General features: G+C 34.0%; 1 protein-coding gene across 1 annotated transcript in view; it reads right to left on the bottom strand.

Annotated features, from left to right (window-relative positions):
* LOC149797033 (uncharacterized) overlaps positions 1-20,354 on the bottom strand; it is a 102,563-nt gene extending 82,209 nt beyond the window's left edge. The window contains exons 1-9 of the mRNA XM_089961693.1: positions 20,164-20,354; positions 16,905-17,070; positions 15,404-15,575; positions 13,122-13,268; positions 10,049-10,138; positions 8,362-8,468; positions 7,140-7,221; positions 4,946-5,092; positions 401-574 (exon numbers count right to left, since the gene is read on the bottom strand). Coding sequence (XP_089817819.1) covers positions 401-574; positions 4,946-5,092; positions 7,140-7,221; positions 8,362-8,468; positions 10,049-10,138; positions 13,122-13,268; positions 15,404-15,575; positions 16,905-17,070; positions 20,164-20,275 — 1,197 coding nt within the window. The 5' untranslated portion in view covers positions 20,276-20,354. The remainder of the gene's footprint in view (positions 1-400; positions 575-4,945; positions 5,093-7,139; positions 7,222-8,361; positions 8,469-10,048; positions 10,139-13,121; positions 13,269-15,403; positions 15,576-16,904; positions 17,071-20,163) is intronic.
* Positions 20,355-21,901: the final 1,547 nt, after the last annotated feature.

A 21,901-nucleotide genomic window follows, 5' to 3' on the forward strand; every position in this document is an offset into this window, starting at 1 on the left:
ACTGGCATATCTGGGTCCATCTTGTTGGTTTTATTGATTACTCCTAACAAACTACACATACCCAGATCAGTGCATTATGCAACATCATATCTGTGTCTGTGCAGTTTACAGTTGGACTTGACTTATAAATAAGTATATAAGGTATTTGCATTTTTATAAAATTTCAATCAGAATCATGAAATATATTGCCAAAAGACTGTCCAGATTTAAAATGGAACCAATGTTTCACCTGCAGAAAATCAGTAATTGTATTCAAGCATTGATAATTTATATGCAGAATTGAGCATAACAAGTTAATATGAAGTGCCTAGTTTTTATTTACAAAAATTCTTTTTAATTCTGTGATGTTAGACTGACAGACAAACAGAAGGACAGACAAGTTAAGCAGAAAGCAACTCACATTATCAGGCTCTTCTTGAGGCAGTAGGCATGGCACCATATTGACAGACTCTGTAGGGATTGCAAAGGTCAGGTCAAAGTCTTCTGTAAGATTTAGCAGCCACTGATGAAGATCTGCTTCATAATCTTTCCAGACAATGGGTATATCCTTGTGATACAATCTCCCATTATTTTTCTGGGGAAAAAGAGAGTAAATGATAAATAACAATAGTAATAATAATACGTCTTTAATGAGGGTAACTCAGTAAAACCAATTTTTTCTAGTAAAAGATGTTTTTTCAATAATACTTACCTGATCTTAATACCTTGGAAGAACTACTATTACCTAGCAAATCCAGCCATCCCAGGCTAAAATGTATTAGCTAAAAGGCTAAAAGTTATCTGCCTACCTAGATGTCAGTTAGATAGAGTGATCTCCCATACATGGATTGGGACCAAATCCAGTGAATACTTCAGTTACTACTGGAGCAGAAGGCACACTTTCAATATGGATGTAACTGAGGGAAGGCTGGGAGGGTGTATGTATATTATGATTGTTTTAGTATAATTGAAGAAACATATTTTATTAGAAAAAATTTGGTTTCTTCTTCAAATATGTTACTCAAACATAATAACTTTGAAGAATAGGTAAGAGGTGGAGGGAATTACATCTCTGTACTATGGAGAGGACATCCCTAGTCCTCCATAAGTCACAGACCAGGTTCGAAAAATACAATTTTTCCCTCCACAAATGAAGTGGAAGTCATGAAGTGGTCAAATAACCCAGGAAGATAACCTGGCACACCATGGCTAAAGGTTCCAATAGGTCAAGCCTTTTGGGATGAAAGATTTGAGATAAAAGCTGGAGAAAGCCAACTCAGATATCCATCCCACGGCATGGATAATGTCAGTTACAGAAATTTCACTCAAATGCAATGCTTGTAGCAACAGCCATCACTTTGTGATCTGAGATGAAAAGGAAGTTCATTTGGCCTAGACTTATTTTCTGATATGCAGACTGAATAACCCACTTTATCCAGACAAAAGTGCCTGTGCTGATATATCATCCTGTCTCTCATTGTCCTTTTTAAGTACCAGTTTAGAACTCGTACTGGGTCCTGTTGATGACCTTGAGATGAAGTATCCAGAGTAGACATGATTTCACTACAAAAGTCTGATTACTAATGAATAGGGGCCTGTTATTGGCACTGAAAGCAGGGCTTGTCATGAGTAATTCTAACCCATCTTGTCAAAACTGCAGGTAGTTCAGGTCCACTGTTAGGGCATATATTTTGATTATTCCACCTGCCATTCAGTAAAATGCAGTGAGCAAGCAGGTCTTATATGTGATGTGAACCAAACAGGCTCCCATGGATGTCAGGTGAGATTCAGGGTCAGAGAAAGTAAGCTGTTGTCCACTTATTGAAATGCTGCCATAGATACTAGATGCATCATTGCTCCCACAGTCATGATGTTACAAATCAACTGATTGGTATCCAAATGGAAACGTGTCTGGGGCTTGAAGAACTGCCACGAACAATTTGAGGGATGGCATCTGTGAGAAAAAGTGTTAATATGCTCTTGGGACTTGTAACCAACAATGTAAGTAGCCCAAAATGTCAGTAACTTTGGAGGCAATTGATTTTTCCTTTCGACAATAATCAGCCTGAAATCAGAACTGTAGACCAGGCAGGTGTTGTAGAGGAATAAGGAGGATAGAACTCAGGTGGAAGTGGGATGAAAACTTCTTCAGTCAATACATCATAGTTAGATCTAACAATGATGGGGGGGACTTAAAAGCCAGTTTTTGTCATTTTTGGATTAAGGCAGTGAATCTGATGTCAAATGTGCTACCTGCAAAATATAATTGGAGAAGAATGTAAAGGATGGTGGCTCACTACACTTGCAGCACATTACGAGTTTGATCCCATTACTTCCAGTGTGTTGCTAAGTAGAGGCAAAGACTTGAGGATGAGTGAAGAAGCATCTTTTGGAAACTGAGGCACAAGGTTGGAGATTTTACGCTGGAAGTGTCTAGTGGTACTATGTCAGTTAGATCAATCCATGAAAGTGACTATATAAATGGTACATCATCCACAGAAAGCTCCTAGTGGCACTAGAAAACAGCAAAGTGATCACACTGAAAAGACAGAAACTTTGTTGTCTATGATAGAAAGAATAGAAACATTCAAAATTTAAAGATAGAGTATACTTCCCTTTGAAGATGAAACTTGGTCTAGGTATAAAACTTCCAAACTGCTGGCATGATTTTGTGAGGCCACTCTGTAGAGAGCACGCTACTAGTAACTGACAATTTCAAGGGATTTGGCTCCAATCTTGGTATTAATATCAATGGGAGATCACTCTACCTAACTGCCACCTATGTGGGCAGAAAACCTTTAGCTTCTTAGCAAAAAGGTTTTAATCTGGGAGGGTTGGTTTTGTGAGGTAGTAGTATTTCTCCTAAGGTATTATGATCAGGTAACATATCTGAAGAAGAACCATTTTTCTTCTTTCAGTCAAACTGATCTTGGCCTCTGACATTTTAACCTGAAATCGATAAGCTTCTTCCTTTTTAAAAGTAATAGCCATCCATAAAGTCTGTTAACTAAAAATGAGGGAAAACTCAACTAATTGTTTCAGAAGCTGAATTGGCAGCTGACATATAGACATTATAACATAACACACTCTGCCTCATGGTGGGCATTCAAATTCTTTAACCAAAACATGCAAATCAGTATAACAGTTACTGAGTAATGGAATTTATGGGAGGACTGAGGTTTTTTCCATGTTATATTTCAAGCTTTAATAGAAAAAACACAACAGATCATGCAACTGTATCAGCAGATATACAAAACCTGTTCAGTATAAATATATTTAAAGCCAATCAATATCAAGTTGTTGACAAACATGAATCAATCATAAGTGACTTTTGATACTGTATTTCTCACAGCATGGATGCATCTCTTGGATTCGTTTAGACAGGGAATATGTACATCTCAAAGGAATTTTAAATTAGATATGTTCAAGCAATAGACCTATTGACCTACTGACTATGTAGCACCCACTCAGTAGCACAAATTCAAGAGTTTCTTAATAAAATGTATATATGCTCCACTACCACTTTGGGTTCATGGTTAAAACTTAGCAATATTCAGGTAAAAGGTAGTAATTTTATTGTAATGAGAATCTGCACACATTTTATTGTGAAATCTATGAAAGTGTCTGAGTTTTCTCTGTTCACAGTACCTGCATTTGGACAATTAGCTGGTTTGGATTGGTTTGGAGCACAGCAGCACAAGCAGGTTATTTAGTACTGAGGGAGGTGGAGTAAAGTGCTTTGCCTAAGGAAACACCACAGTAACTGACCCAGGCTGGTCAAATGGTAGGATCTGAACCTGCACCTGTTTGGTCTTGAGTCAAGCACACTAAGCACTGACTACAGCAGCTCTGACGAGTAACTGTTAAAGAGGCAATAACACAAGGCTGCACAGGTGGTTGATGGCCTGATCAGTTGGCACTCCATGTATACATCACAGATGACTAATAACCTGATCCTACTGGTCCACATGGATCACAGGTGGTTGACAGCCTGATCAGTTAGCATTCCATGTATACATCACAGATGACTAATAACCTGATCCTACTGGTCCACGTGGATCACAGGTGGTTGATGGCCTGATCAGTTAGCACTTCATGTATACATCACAGATGATTAATAACCTGATCCTACTGGTCCACATGGATCACAGGTGGCTGACAGCCTGATCTGTTTACAGTCCATGTATACATCACAGATGACTAATACCCTGATCAAGTACTGGTCCACATGGATCACAGGTGGTTGATGGCCTGATCAGTTGGCACTCCATGTATACATCACAGATGACTAATAACCTGATCCTACTGGTCCACATGGATCACAGGTGGTTGATGGCCTGATCAGTTAGCATTCCATGTATACATCACAGATGACTAATAACCTGATCCTACTGGTCCACATGGATCACAGGTGGTTGACAGCCTGATCAGTTTACAGTCCATGTATACATCACAGATGACTAATACCCTGATCAAGTACTGGTCCACATGGATCACAGGTGGTTGATGGCCTGATCAGTTGGCACTCCATGTATACATCACAGATGACTAATAACCTGATCCTACTGGTCCACATGGATCACAGGTGGTTGATGGCCTGATCAGTTAGCATTCCATGTATACATCACAGATGACTAATAACCTGATCCTACTGGTCCACATGGATCACAGGTGGTTGATAGCCTGATCAGTTAGCATTCCATGTATACATCACAGATGACTAATAACCTGATCCTACTGGTCCACATGGATCACAGGTGGTTGATGGCCTGATCAGTTTCCATGTAGGTCACAGGTGACTGATGACCCGATCATTTAGTGGTCCACATGGACAATGGGTGGTTGAGAACCTGATCAGTTAGTAATCAATGTGGATTGCAAATGGCTGACTAGATCAGTTGTAAAAACCAACAATTATTTACCCAAAAATTACTGATCTGAGAAAAAATATGATTTATTTATTTACCTGTATTGGTGACTCTTGAACTGAGACAACACAGGCCATAACATCCACAATCCACTGTGGATTGATGACGACATAGTCATGGAGGAAGTTATTATCAAAATACTGGAGAGCACCAAGGTCATGCAAAAGATGTACAGCCATTTTTACCTGTCAAAGAAATAACATGTATAAGCACTGAAAGTTATGTGTAATTTATTTACTTTATGTAAATTACTTATTTCTGTGTTAAAAGAATGTGTAATGTTAAAGGTTATAATAATAGTTTTGATTCAAGAAGTTGTGATTTTAAAACATTTTTGACAAAGGTGCATCATGTGGTTTGAAGATATTAAATCAGTTGACTTAAGTGATTAAAATCTCTATTAAATCCTACATGAATTCAATAAAAAATACAGAAATAAATATTAAGACTTAACTAGATCTTGTTTAGTAAAGCACACATGCCTGCACTGCAGTCCCAAAAATGCTTGTCTAAAATGTCTAAAAAGCAAAATTCATCTAATTGGCACAGAAGTCTTAAAAAGATCTATTATATGTTTCTTTACATTAATCTTTTTACCATACAAGTCAGTACATGTGTACTTTAAATATTGACCCAACTCATACTCCACTTATGACTACTACTCCACAAACAATTGGTATTCTTCATCGTAAGGTTGCCATATGTACCTGCTTACAAATCATGTCCAACTGCAAACAACATAGATCCTCATCTGCTATCATACAACATGCCTGCAGATCCAGGTCTATGTTGATTGCTCTTAACACAGTGCACTGACCCAGATCTGCTTGTGCATTATGTATTGGCAGATCTCAGTCTATGCAGTTTGCAGTCAGAATAGATTTATAACTGAGATTATATGGTGGATGGATTCCATAATATATAAAATTATTCATAATAGTTGGAACTTCATCTTATATCAATTTCAACTCGTATATTAATTAAGGAGTGGAAACTTAAACAAGGCCAGTGCCTGCATATCATTGCTGTAAAATGTCTTGACCTTGAGGTCATATTAGGTTCAGTGAGCATGCCACAGAATAAATTGTCTGAGTTTCATAATGAGTCATCTTGAGTATGAATAAAATCCATCAAAGGAATTAGGAAATTTAATCGAATGAAAAAACCTTAATAAAAGATGTGTGACTGTGACCTTCTACCACGATCAAAGTTTTAGACTTCTAATTAAGTTTTTGCAAGTACGATGAGAATCTACCAAGGGGATTAGGAAATATAAGCAAATGAAAAAACATTAACCAAAACCTTTACAAACTACTGATATCATCACTAAAGAAGTGAATGCTATGTCTTGGCTTTCATGCTAAAATTGGCATAACAAGAACAGATCTGTCAACATACTCTACATCGATTTATTACAAAAAAATATGTATTTTTAAGCCAACCAAATCAAATCTGCATGGGTCAGGTTTTTTTTTTTTTAATAATAATTAGGCTTACAAGATTTTCACCCACATAATCATAATAAATACATTAAAAATACAAAACAAGCAATTGGACTTGACTTATAAGGAATTATACATGCTAATAGAGTAAGGGAATACACACACTAATAGAGTGCAACATTTTAAAACATCAGCAATTAAATTTTGGAACATTAATTCTTGCAATGTGTACAAATCACTGTAACACTTTGGCATCTGGATGTTTTCAAGCTGAAATTTATCAAGATAAAAAATTACATTTAAAAACTGCAAACTGATTGAATACAGTAGCATCCCTCTACAAGCTGGGATTATGTGAATGTGTGTACACATGTGTTTGTGATGATATCTCAGTCATAAGTCAACATTTATAGTTTGTTTGCAAGTGTATTAAATGCTTTAAAGAGACCAGATATATTTTGTTATTCAAATTTGGATTTCAAGTCATTTTCTATATTTTTGGAGGTCACATGCACTGATCCCCTTTGAGACCTCAAAACGGTCCTTTTGAGTCTCAATTCCCTACCCCCATCTGGGAATATGGCAGGTATGGTATTATTGATTATAATGTTGGAAATCTGACTTTCAACCAATCAGAGAGTGTGTATCATTAATTATGTTGGAACTTTCCACTTTGACCAATCAGAAAGTGTGCTACATTTGTAAATGAGTAGAATTATTATTTTTAGATGATATCTGTACTTTGCTTTGAGATGCCAACATTATTATACAGGTTTCTAAAAGTGCTTACATCTTTCTCATCATAGATTCCCACTTCCATAGCATAGGATTTCACAACTTCCCACTTCAAAATGCTGTTCTTTGCTCTTTCTCTGTAACAAAGGGATGATAATAAACATGCAGCAATTATAAGAAGAATGCCAAAAATTATATATAAAATTGGAATGAAAATAAAAATTTGGTCGATGAATGGTTCCCACAGACAAATTTCATTTGAATACCGCTTCAAAAATTTTAAAAATACCTTCATTCAACTTCATATCATCAAACAAAAAATAGCAGTCATATTTAATGGTGGAAGAGTATCATTTGTACAAACCTGTAAGCCCTCTATGTCAGAGTACTCTGTTTAAAAAAATGTCAAATATTTATGCAGTTTTTGAGAAATCATAAAAGATTGTTCTATTTTCAGTAACAGTGGCCATATTTAATTGCAGATTGGATACGATGTACAAGAATTAAGGGTCTCAGTGCCAGGATGCTTTCTGTTAGGTTTGGTCAAATTCTATTCCTTGGCTTTAGAAAAGTCATTTGAGGGTTTTTCATGTTTTCATAATGGTGGTATTTGATGGAAGTTCAACATCCATTTGCAAAAAACCTAAATAGTCCTTTTGCAAGATCACTTTCTGTCAAATTTAGTCAAATTCTGGTGAATGGTTTTGAAGCAGAAGTTCTTTAATATTTAAAATTTTAAATTTAAAGGATTTTTTGAAAGATCTTCCAAACAGAATGCTTTCTGTCAAACAAGACCAAATTCTGTACCATGGTTTCAGAGAAGTCAATTAGGGCTTTTGCAATTTGTAGTAATGGGTGCCAAATATGATGGCAGATCTGTGTCATTAGTATAAATCTGAAACCTCTTCATACCAGGAAGCTATGTGTCAAACTTGGTCCAAATTGGTTCAGTTGTTTTGAGAAGTATGGACTGCAGCTGTTGACTTATCTATAATAATTGATGCACAGTTTCTGTAGGGCCATGCAATAAGCTAATTTGTCCTTACAGCCAGGTGAAATATGACAGAACTCCCCTCAAAATAAAGTTTCTCTCTACTTTATAGATTTGTTTATATGAATCTGAATCAGAAAAACAAGGACAAAATTAACAACAATATAAAAGGGCAACAAATTAGTTTAATATTTTGACTCTGATTCATGATACCTCTTGTTACCTGTAAAGGTAATTAAACCTGGTTTGTAAACATATGAAAGCTTACCATTTGTTGATTACTTACGCAATGATCTTTTTCTCCAGGTTGAGCCAAACCTGCGGAATTTTTTCCCCCATGTAGCCTAGCTGTAGGGTAGTATCAATCAATTTTTCTTGTAGCTCCTTAATCCCCTAAAACCAATTAACCAACCAAATTAAACTTAAGTTATACTGTCAACCTTGCATCTGTCTATGCTGTAAGAATTTTGGAAACTAATACATTGTAAGTTGATACAAGTTAATCATGATGACCAAAACATTTGGAAATCCGGCATAAATATTAAGTTATTTATTTATGGACATGTAATTTTACCACATTTCTAGTTCTCACTGACGTCTTTGTGAGTTAAAACTATAAGTTTAATAAGTTGACAGGTTTTTACCATTTCTGGGCCACAAATATGTCAAGCATAAAACATGTTTGAGGCATACTCCATTTTATATAGCAATATGTGTAAAAATTTTAATTTATTAAAAATCTAATAATTTAATATTATTGCATGGAAAAATACATATTTTCTTATTAAACTGTGGCTTACCAAAGGCAATTAAGCTATAATTTTGTATTATTTTTGATTTTTTATAAAATTAATTAAGCATGAATTATTGAACACTACAATAATAATTAACAAAATTAAGAAAAGCCTTCAGCACAAATATAAAAGTATCTCCTGTAGATTGATTCTTACACAGGTGAAATTGAGCACGTAGAAACATCATTTTCTTTTATTGGCTCAGGTGTTCTGCAAGTATTTATGCAGTTTTACAATGATTTACAAACCTGTCTAATCAAGATTTTCACATACAATTACTGACCCTCTATAACTTGTGCCTATTTGTAAATAGTTCAAACTACAACAAGACATGACAACACATTAGTCAGTATTTATCCAATGATAAGCCCCCTCTACCCAATGCCCACTTTGAGAGACTTTTTGGCAAATATTTGCTAAAGATTTGCTTTATGCTGTTCCATTTATTAGGAATTTCTAAGAGAAATAATTGTGATAGTCACTGGAGTGAATTATGAATAATATTATTTCAATGAAAAACACCTTTTCTAATATACACAGATAACATTATCACAAAGGAATTTCATCTTCCATGTTACGACTTGCTTGGAGTAGAGGTAGCAAGTTGACCTGTCACACTGGAGAATATGGTTAGAATCCCACTATGAACTTAATCCTTGTTTTCAAGTTTTGTTCCAAGTTAGTTCTTTCTTACCCTGAATTAGGAAAGCCAGTTAAGTTACTTTATATATTTTCTGAGTACATGTACACAAAAGATGCACAGCATAACAGTAAACAGCTGAATTTACCATAAGATATCTATTACTTCAATCTATTAGAAACTTTAGCTAGTCAACATGTTCGAGTATAAAATATAAAGAGACTTTGCTTATTGTAGAAGAATAATAGATACATTTCATCTCAAGGGTGAAAACTTTGTATTTCTCGGAAAATAAACCCATCTAATACTTTTTAACTAAATTATAAGGTTGGACACCTGTTCTTATCACGGAAAAAATACCGTTTTCCATGGCAAGTTTTAATTTATGTTGTTTGGCTTGCTTACTTATGGTTCACAAGATCAGTACAATGTAATATTGATGTAAAGTAGTTAGCACTTGAGTAAACATTATATACAGGTTAATATGACATTCTTTAAAATGCATGTTAACTATAAACAATACCCTATAAGTTACTTACAATTCCAGCTATAGAGCTGACATAATGGAAGCCGACAATCTGGGGATAGCGCTCTCTGTACTCCTTCTCTGGTAACTCTGCTTTAGGAATCTAACGAATTGGACATAAAATTCTAAGTTTTCAGATTTGCCGTGACATAATTTAATATTTTATCTAAAAGTGTGCTGCATTTTGTTCAAGTTGGTAAAGAACTTAACCCAATTAGGAATAATAATTACTGACCTAATCAAAATGTGACTCATTGTTATTCCAGTATTGTTTAAAGCAAAAATTAAAACAGATGATGCTATCATCAGCAGCAAAGTAATTTATAATTAGCATCATTTCCTACAAGGATTATGGGTACTATTTTGCAACAGCATTGAGAGTACCCCTGGTTAGCACTACTCACTGAAGAAAAAAAACAACCACCAGACTTTAGAGATGTTACATCCAGCCATACCCACAATGCTCTGGAGAAAAACTACCCAGAATAATTGTTGAAACTGGTGCCGATTACATTGGGCATTGACTTTATTTTACAGCAACAACAATGGAATTTCTTGTCCTGTTCAAAACAAACGAGTTCACATACTTATAGAGTATATATTTATTTTTTTTCTTCAGAAAATTTAAAGTGGACATAACTTGACAAAATATGTCATATACACTAGGCCAGTGTGCAATTTTCTGTTCTTCTTGCCCAGGCAAAGTTGAACTGTGTTGTAACAATGTATATCCATATACTTTTGTAGTTACACTCATACAATATACAAAAATGTTCAATATAGTGAAACTTAGCCATTGCCTAAGATGTAAAGCATGAAATTGCAAATAAATGTAACTGTGACAGTAGTCAAATTTCATTTCACATTAGACCACTGAATGGATCTTGTTATGTATTAATGCTACTTAGAACAATATAAAATGTTATTCCTATATACAATGTATTTAATTGTTACGTTTATGTTAGTAAGTGATAGCATCATCTTGTTCATATTTCCATGTTGTTCATTGACAAAATCCATAATGATTAAACGTTTGGTTGGAAATTTAATCTAGCACATTGGTTCAATCCGTATCAGCTGTTATTATGTAAGGTCATGGTCATCTGACATAGCAGATGGGACTGACTAAAATTGAACAAGAATGTTGTAAATAAACTAAAAGTGTTGAAACCACCAGTAGCCATTGCCTAATATGTAAAGTATGAAGTTTCTGAATAAATGAAATTGTGACAGTAGTCAAAATTTCATGTCATTGTGTACAGGTTATGTACTATGGGGCAATGTGAAATGGTGAATGAAAGTAAACTATGCACTACTTAAATTGGAATCCATTGTTGATGGAATATGTTGATTTGACCAAAGAAAGGACGAAATTGGAATTATAAGGATTAAATGATTATGGTTGGGTATTTATTTATACGTAAATTTGACCTAATCACTCACAAAGTTAACATAAAGTCCTTCGGACTTTATTTACTTTGTAAGTGATCAGGTAAAAATTACACATTGATAAATACCCAACCATGATCATTTAATCCTATAGTGAAATGAATCAATAATGAGTTCAATCAATAATTTTGTGTAAAATGAGTTACCCAAGTAAATATGATAACATTTAACAACACAAAATATTTTCTTATTCACCATGATGAAACTGTAATCTTTTCTATTCCATTCTTTGTCTACAAATAAACACTATACAATATTGTATAAGTGCTTCCACTCAGAACAAGAGAGACAGAGGCAAATAATTGACAAACTATTAGATCAAGATGTGTTAGAAACGTTTTCTTCATAGGGTTAACTTGTTAGCACTAATTGCTAAATGCTGACACACTATTAAGGATAAAGGCCCTATTATTCATGTGACTTATCTTCCAAGTGTTCTGTTTTTTTAATAAATTATTTTATGGAGATTGAGATAGCAAAGTTATTATATAATAGTAAGCATTAAAAAAGTATTTACTTACAAAATGAGGTCCTACACATTTAAGTCCAAATAATAGTATTAAATCAAATATTTTGTGCAGATTAAGAGGGTGAGAAAAAGAAACAAAATATGAAATATCAAAAATAAACTGCATGGATTTCTGAGTTGCATGGTAAAGGACATGCATGTATTTAGTAGCCTGGTTGCACCGGTGTTATCATTACTGCAGAAATACAACTTGAACCTAAACCATGCACATTGTTTGATTGTACATGTGGCCTATGTAAATGCACATTGTTTGATTGTACATGTGGCCTATGTAAATGCACATTGTTTGATTGTACATGTGGCCTCTGCACATTGTTTGATTGTACATGTGGCCTCTGCACATTGTTTGATTGTACATGTGGCCTATGTAAATGCACACTGTTTGATTGTACATGTGGCCTATGTAAATGCACATTGTTTGACTGTACATGTGGCCTATGTAAATGCACATTGTTTGACTGTACATGTGGCCTATGTAAATGCACATTGTTTGATTGTACATGTGGCCTATGTAATGACGACAATCTATCACACAGGCGTCTTCATTTTTAGTAGGTTATAGCATAATTTTATAATTTATTGTTAAAACTGTGACAGTAGGTTTATAAGTATGGCTATCTCATTACAGATGAGTATGTATATAACAATAAAACTAATATAACAGTTGGCATTGTCAATACAATTTATAAAGAAAGATGGACTGTGGTGAGAAATGGTACAAGACAAAATCACATTAAGCTTTGTTCTCTCTCTATCCTTTTCTCTTAAATACAATACTTTAAGGCTAAAGCTGTCATAAATTTTCAGAAGTGTGTACATATATATAGTTAAGATCCATCACACTAATATGCACAATTTTTCTTGGCACTAATGGCAGTTGACTGGTACTGGTCTATGCAAGGCTACCAAAAACAGGGTTAGTAATTGATTTTACTTTGTGTAAAAATCCATTGTCTTAATTTGCTGGTGTTTCCTAAGTGGGGATGTAAAGAGCCTTCATTAGGGAAGGAGAATTCCAAAGTGAAATGAAAAGCACTGTATTAAATCTGCTTGCATTCCAACAATAAAATATAAATTTAATGCAATGAATATATTTCGGTCCTCTTACCAAATCAGCCTGTGTTCCAACAACAAATATTGGTGTGTTTGGAGCATGGCAACAAATAGAGCTGAGCCAGAAGTCCAATCCTGCATGTTCAAATCCTTGGCGCATGCTCCACAACAAGAGGTACACGGCTCTCTTGGACAGGAAAAACTGGAGAAAAAAAACAACAACAAAAATCATCTCAATGAAGATAAATCAAAGACAGATGGAAGCAGCTTATGAAAGTCACCTAGTCAATCAACACTTATCTCTCACATCCAGTCACATATTGTACTTCAATGAGGCAGTGTCCGTTCTATAGCTGATAAAAGTGTTCTCTTGAAAGTAATGTCTCACAAGTAGATGGTATTACTATGGCACTGCTTTCAGATCACACAGACAAGACAAGAAGAAATCTATGTAAACTTTTTCAAAGTTTCAGTTGAATTCAGCAACTAATGTGTGTGATATGTGATTGAAATATGGCTGTTGCACTTCTTCAGTCATTAGTCTTTACTAGAAGAGTGTTACAATGGTCACAACATTCAGTAGGTGAAATATCCTATTCTTTTGATGACAGGTTTAAATAGATTACATGCAGGGTCAGCAAAGAGAAAGAGTTTAAGTGACAATGAAGTTTAGAAACTGATTTTAAAAAAAAGAGATCGTGTAAACAACAGTGAAAATTTGATCACAATCTGTTAGAAAGTTGTAGACTTGTTAGCATTTAAAGGTAATATCAGGGAAGATAACTCACAACCAAACTTATTAACATTTCTTTATTGTGATAGCATCACATATGATGATTAGTAATTTAAAATAATTTAAATTTTCAGCACTTAAAAATCTTGTCTGTTTCATTTATTTTAATTAAAATACATTCAAATACATTCATCTTCAGATAAATACCTCTGTAAATGAGAAGTAAATACTATTTATATTACTGATAAAAATGGAAGGTTAAACTTAATTAACAAAATAAAGTTAAAGGTTTCTGGAGAAATTAAAGAACAAGATCTCCAAATTCAATATATTCTTAATTGACAAGCACTTTAAATGTGTCTAGTGACAGATGAATAAGGTTTGTCCAATAGACTGCTGAGAAGGAAAGAAATTTTATTTCAATCAATTATATTTCAATTTTCAGTGCTGCTCAATTTATCCATATAATTATCTAAATGTGTAGAACAGTCTTCTTCAAAATTACCTTTAATCATAAAACATTTTAATCATGCATTATGAAACATTAAGATTATTTACAAAATATTTTACCTCTTTTATGACATCATTAAAACTTATGAATAATGATGAGATTACTCAAGTTGTCTCCCATGAAGTTTTAAAACAATTTAATATCTTGATAAATTATAACTGATTTTTAAGGAATGTTTACTGTTGTTTATTTTATTATGTTATCTTTATTTTTATAATTTTGTTCCCTCAAAACTTCTGTGCCATTTCAAAGATTTTTGGATAGGACAAATAATCCATTTTAATATTAATAGTTGTGTACCTATACTTATAGTCCCGCAAATTTATTTCAAGCTATACTTCTTGAGACATAAGAAGATAAAATGTGTAGAAAATATTTTCCACAGACAAAGTCAAATTAATAGAATGTAATTCTGATCCACAAAACTCCAAGGCATATAGAAGTAATTATAATTACAATGTGATTACTTATTGCAATGAACATTTCCATCCTCTTTAACAAACAAAAAATGTTGGATGATATAAGATGACTCAAGGTGTATCATCCTGCAGGGGTCATATAGTTAAATGTTAAAAAAACAAGTTGCAATTTTTCCAATCCACTGTTAACACAGGTACTAACAATCCATTGACAACTTTACCAAAATGAGTACAAAAACCAGAAAAGTTGATTTATACTGATTGTATAAACATTTGGAAGTGCTAACTTCTGTCAAACATGTGAGTAAAATGCAGAACTTTTGTGGCAAGTCCTCTCAAACTCCCACGATTACATCAGAACTTCAAGCACCTGTCTTTCAACTGTCCCTATGTGATCTCAGTCAGAAGACACTATCAGAGCATATGGATTGCAGGTTGAGCTATCTCAAACTAATAAGCCTATGTACTTTCATTATGATATAAACTGAATTGTTGCACAAAATATAAAGCATTAAACTTATTGTCAACTGCACTGGTGAAATGGTGGTAAAAAAAACTTGAGCCTCAAGTCTGTCACAAGCAACTAAAGACATTTATGTTAAAATAATTAAATATTAATCTGTATTTGAAACTGTGGCCACAAAAAACACAGCTGTTACTTTGAACTGTATTACCTGGTGGGTGTTGTAGTAGACTGCCTGCCCTGCAAAGTCCCAGGTGCTGAATGTAACATCAACATTCTCTGAATTCTTTACTGTCCAAGATTTGATGTCTATACCATCAGTGGGATTCTCTTTCTTAGTCCCACTTGTCTTTTTGTCCATACTTGTCAAGGCCATCAGCAAACTGAATTGCAATACAATAAAACCTGCTTAGGGAACAATCTCAATTAGACTATCACCTGTTATTAGTACCTTAGGAAACAGTCTCAGGTTATCACCTATTATTAGTTGTTTACAGAACCATCGCTGTTAGGCAATAACTTATTATTAATACCTAAAGGAACAATCTCTGTTAGGCTATCACTTGTTATTAGTAGCTAACGGAACAATCTCTGTTAGGCTATCACTTGTTATTAGTAGCTAACAGAACAATCTCTGTTAGGCTATCACTTGTTATTAGTAGCTAATGGAACAATCTCTGTAAGGCTATCACTTGTTATTAGTAGCTAACGGAACAATCTATGTTAGGCTATCACTTGTTATTAGTAGCTAATGGATCAATCTCTGTTAGGCTATCACTTGTTATTAGTAGCTAACGGAACAATCTATGTTAGGCTATCACTTGTTATTAGTAGCTAATGGATCAATCTCTGTTAGGCTATCACTTGTTATTAGTAGCTAATGGAACAATCTCTGTTAGGCTATCACTTGTTATTAGTAGTTATGGGAAAAATCTTTATTAGGCTATCACCTTTTATTAGCAGGTAAAGGAAAAATCTCACGTAAGCCTTCATCTGTTATTGGCAACTTAGAGAAGAATCTCATTAGGTTATCATCTGTTATTATCAGCTTAGGGAAGAATATCATTTAGGCTATCACCTGTTATTAGCAACTTTCGGAACAATCTCATCAAGTTTTCAACTGTTATTACTAGCTTAGGCTCCAATAAGCTATCATCTGTTATTAGCAGTTTAGGGAGCAATCTCACTTAGGTTATCACCAGTTAGTAGCAGCTTAAAAAACAATCTCAGGCAGTCAAAAGTCATTAGCAGCTATGTCAAGTGAACAATCTCATTAAGTTCAATGAGAAATGTTTCTTACATAATTGCCAGAATAATTTACAAAATCTTCATACTGAAATTTTTGGGTAGACAGTTAATTAAATTAACACATCATAATAATCTTTTCACCCAACCATTGCTGGTTAATCTTTGCACTGGGAAATAACAATCACTATACCAGTTACAAACCAGATACATTGAAATACAATCCATTACACATGAAAAGCAAATTTGTACCTGTTCAAAAATTACAGCAACTCTTAACTGTAAGAGGAAATATTCAATAAACACGACCATCCCCAATCTAAGAAAAAAAATTAATTCAGTGGGACCCTACACTAATTATATTGGAAAAATACTTTATAAATACAAAATAGAAAATAAGAAAAATAAAAGAGAGAATACGAAATAGAATAAAGTTGTTAGCAATGATGTCTTCAATCATAGTGTACCTTGTTTTACCTGCTCCTCCAAGACCTACAACCATCAGTTTTGTACGACGGCATTCTGTAAATCCACCAGCAAGTTTCTTCAGATAAGCCTTGATTGGTTCAAATCCACGACTAACAACTTCAATGGGTGGGGTTCTCAGGGAAGGACAACTGCTCAGTCTGATATCTAAAATAGATCAAAGACTTTAATCAGAATACTGATGGCTTGGAAGGCTGAATAGCTATTAATGGTCTTTTTCACCACTGCAACAAACTGCCACAAATAATCATATTTTTCTAAATTATCTATCCTTTATATGTTACTTTGTTAATAGAGAAATTATACAAACATTATAAAAAAATTTAGAAATTGTTGTGATTTTCTTTAAAAAGATTTTTCTACTATTGTTTCAAGTATTACTAGAATGGGAACAATATCTAAGATAGATAATTACTCTCAGGTCTAATCATTTACCTAAATCTGAGTTGGTTCCTTTTACATAAAAGATCAGTGGATCTATATTTTGTTTCTCATTTTCATTTGACCATAAAGTTTGTTACTATTATTAGTAATTTTAAACTAAATTTGGTAACAGATAATGGATATTATGCCATACACATGGTGGAATTGATAACCTCTATCAATTCATCCATGTTTATGGCATTATCTACTGAAAACCCTTCAAGCCAAAATGAGTAATATGTTATTTGCATAAATAATATAATTCTTGAAAGAAAAAAAATCAAATGAGGGTGATATAAACTGGTATTGTACACATCAAGATTTATCCACATATGATGTAACATAACTGTGGTCAAACTGAAAATACTGAAAAAAGTGAATCAAATGAGGATGATCTACAAGATACATACTACTTCTGGATGAAAATCTTCAGTCAAATCTTTCTCTAAGTTTTATCTGTATTGATTGGGAAGTCTTGAGATCATAAGAAGCTGGACATGGCCTGCAACTTGAGCCGATTTCTGAGCTTTTGATAAAGTGGTGTTGTACACATCAAGATGTATCTACATACCATGTAATATGAATGTGGTCAACTTTATGTCAAAAACTAACCCTACAAAAACTTTAGCACTGCAGTTAATCTAGGGACTGGATTGACAGACAAACAGATGGATGTATAGAAACCAATCATCAGTATATTGAGCCATTGCCAAGGAGGGCTTGACAAAACTAGACTAAGCTGTTTAACTTCATGTAAAATTATCATGATCTTTGTAGGTTAAAAGACACAATAACAACAGTACTTTGCAGGTGAAACAGAAGACATTATATAAGGAAGGAGACTCATTCCGTAGGTACATTGGATATAAGCATAGAAAATCAAGTAAATCTTGTTGGACTGGAGACTTATTTTCTACAAAATGCTGTGTACAACACACATAGATATGTACAGGTACAAACTGAGAGTGAAAAAGATCGTAAATATCAATCTTACCATGTATAATGCATACAAAAACATTAAACAGATAAAATCTTGCTCACTTGTCTGCATCTTTTACTGACTTAGTAGGTATCAGTCACTTTGGTGTGAGACCATCTAATGGTCATAGAATATTGCTTAAGGATCATGTCATACTGACTACATATTTATGTAGGTACCTGTAGGATCTTATTAGGCATACTACCATACAAGTGTCTATTGACGATGTATATTCTTCCCTTGTGATGCCTTTTCCCAGTCTATATTAAGAGACCAGATGAAATGAAATATATTCATTGTCAAACATGCATGGCTATTTAAAAGTGATCAATACCCATTCACCCTGGGGAGCCTCAACTGTAACCATGAACATCACATGGCAATGTGAATACTCTCAAACTAAAATATTTGTATTGTATGCACAAAAAACAAATTAAATTTTAATGAAACAAAATAAACCTGCCCATAAATAAATGTAAGGATGTTTCTAAAAAAGAACGCCCTTAAATCTAAATCAGCTTTAAAGAAGAGAGTCAAAATTTCAACAGTGTACATGCACATGGAGTATGGTTCATGATGACAATCAGAAACACATGAACTGTCATTTATGCATGTGCCCTTTTCATGACAAAAGAACTGGGAATAAGTCATAATTAATTGGGCTTTTTTGTAGTGTATCATAAACTTCTTCTTTCTTCCAGTCTATCAATGTTATGAAGAGACATCTTAGAATGATGCTGTCTTCAATCAGAACTGTTACTTTGAAAAATGAATTAATTTATTTCAAAATATCTTTGTAAACTGCAATCTAAAAGCAATTAAGGCAACCAGTTTGTGATATCTTTGTGTTCACATAGCAGAAGATTATTAATTTCCAACAGACAAGCATTTTTGACAAATCAAAAAACTCCAAAGTCTTCAACAGCAATTGAAAGACAGGTCATAAACAATTGTAAATATTCTTTTCTCTAATTATTCTGTGCAAGGATGATTTCTGAGTGAAAATCCTTCAATAAAAATATCCATCATATCTGCAATTTTAAAGTACTAGTATTTAAGTAAATTAGGCAGATGGGTGGAAGACTCCTTGGAGACTAACTTGGTACAAGACTTACTATACAGACTGCATAAAAGACTTAGTACTAGTCTGTTAGAGAGGAGACTTACTTTATGCTGGACAGGAGACTTACTGCATAGAATTACTTATTATTTTAGGCAGACAAATAATTATGTATACTAAATAGAAGACTTGCTGTGTAGGAAATTCAAGATATATATGGAAGGCAGGAAATGTATTGTTTATCCTGCATACACTTACTATGTTCATTTAGCAAGAGATTTATTCTGCATGGTGGGTTAGAGATGTACACTGTATACTGGGTGGGAGAATTACTTCATATACCATATATGGGATATTTTAGCTTCACTGCTTTCTCACAAATTTCTGAATAAAAACAAACTTGGGTCTTTAATTTGTGAACTTCTGCATGTTTCCCAGTGATTTTATTTGATTCTCTTAGGCAAAAATTGCATAAATTGTAGCCAGGTTGAAATAATCTTTAAAATCAAACCATACAAAAATTTCACCATATGTGGCATCAGGAAACTTATTCTGTAACCTAAACCCAAAGGGGCCTGGCAGGTGCTCCATAAGAGGGTTGTATTTGAGGGAAAAATCAAGGTGGGAAGGAAACTTAACCTGTATATTGAATGGGAGACTTGTTCTGTATATTGGATAGAGCCCTGGTGGGTTTGACAGGTGACTCATATATAGGATGTACTTCAGGGAAAAATCAAGGTGAAGGAGACTTTCACTGTGTCTTGAATGAGAGACTTACTCTGTATATTGGGAAGGAGTCCTAGGGTGCCTGGCAGTTGTTCCAGAAGTGGATTGTGCTTGAGGGACAAATCTTGGAGATTCGGAAGATGATTGATGGATGCTGGTATCATTGTAATGGCCTGAAACTCCAGCTCCAGCTTCTTTAGACTCTTTAACTCAAACAGCACAGGAGGTAGACCTCCTGTCACCGCATCATCTGTCAATGAAGTTTACTTTCAATTTGAGACATACCAATCAAAAGTAACATATAGTACAGCTCATGCAATTTTTCAAAACCTTATTTGCTACAGTAAGGGTGAATAGAGAGTGGAGAAGATTAAGAAAAAACTGCTCCATCATCTCTCATTGCATACTAATAGAGTTGCCATGGTGGCTTGTGGAGAATAGCTCTACACACCATGCTTTCTCATGAAGTGGACTGGGCAAGGTCTACTGCATATGACATATGCAAGCATGCTCTAAAGAGGTTCATACAGAGAGAGAGAGAGAGAGAGAGAGACAGAGAGAGAGAGAGAGAAACACAGAGAGAGAGAGAAAGACAGAGACAAAGAGATTTATCTTCAGTATTGCTTACTTTTTTATACTGAAAAAATATGTTATAATTCAGGTGATTATAAACATTTCCTAGTTTTAAAGAATATAATGTAACAGATAAAAATACCAAGTCAAATTTTAGATAATATTACCAGTTCCTAAGAGCTAACTGACCATGTACTATTCTGGCAATATCAAGACGATGACAAAGTTAAGTTCCTGCTTGTACTGAATTTCCATATGTTGTGATGAAAAAGAGATGCATTCATGGACTTAATGACAGATCTGTAGGAAGGGCACTACATAAATGTATATTAGTCTCAGATATGTAAGTGTGTGTGTGCGTGTGTGTGTGTGAGGAAGGGACAGAAAACATTTTGTAAATGTTGCATCTTTACTTTAAACTGAACTATTTTGTATATATTTATTTCTTTCATAAACAGTCACAGAAAGTCATCCTAGATACGTGTACGTTCACACTTTGAATATAGATGCTCCTGTACAAACTAATAACCAAGCATAGCAAAAGCCATCAAAATAGTTTGTTTCATTTGTCACTGACATGTTAATTTCATGTTCAAAATGATAAGCTAAAAGTACAGTAAACAACATATTTGATGTTAAGTGAACAGTTGTTTTTGTTTTTTATTGCACGATAATTTTGCTGAATCATACAGGCTATTCCAGTTTTTGATTCTCATAAAAGAAAAATCAGTTACAGAAGGAAGAACTTGTAAACTAATCAAAACAGCTATGATCAAAGTTTCATCTAGTGCATCATTTGTTGTGAATTTAATACGCTTTAACTTATTCATGTCTCTAATTAGTTGGCAGTATCTTGGTTGTGCACTGATAAAACCTGGATCACATATGACTTGTTTCACAGTGGCATTGCTTAGCACTTTTGACTAGAACTGGAAGCATCATTACTCAATACATCTTTTAATGATTTGACTGTTATGAGAAGCCTGCTGAATCATATGTATATGTTTATAACTTGTGGAAATTGAAATTTTCTATCTTTCAAATAGCATCTGACAGCTACCCATGTCATACCAAGTTCACAGTCCTTGAGAATTTTGCAAGCAGGCAGACATAATCTATAATACTTGACAATATCCAGTTTAGCTTGATGATTGATCTTTGATTGTGGCATGTTTTCTTTATCAGAGACTAGTGTTTTATTATTTCTCTCCACTCAA

The sequence above is a fragment of the Sinohyriopsis cumingii genome, chromosome 6, assembly GCF_028554795.1.
Source record: "Sinohyriopsis cumingii isolate HCF-2022 chromosome 6, ASM2855479v2, whole genome shotgun sequence".
In the NCBI taxonomy this organism is placed as follows: domain Eukaryota; kingdom Metazoa; phylum Mollusca; class Bivalvia; order Unionida; family Unionidae; genus Sinohyriopsis; species Sinohyriopsis cumingii.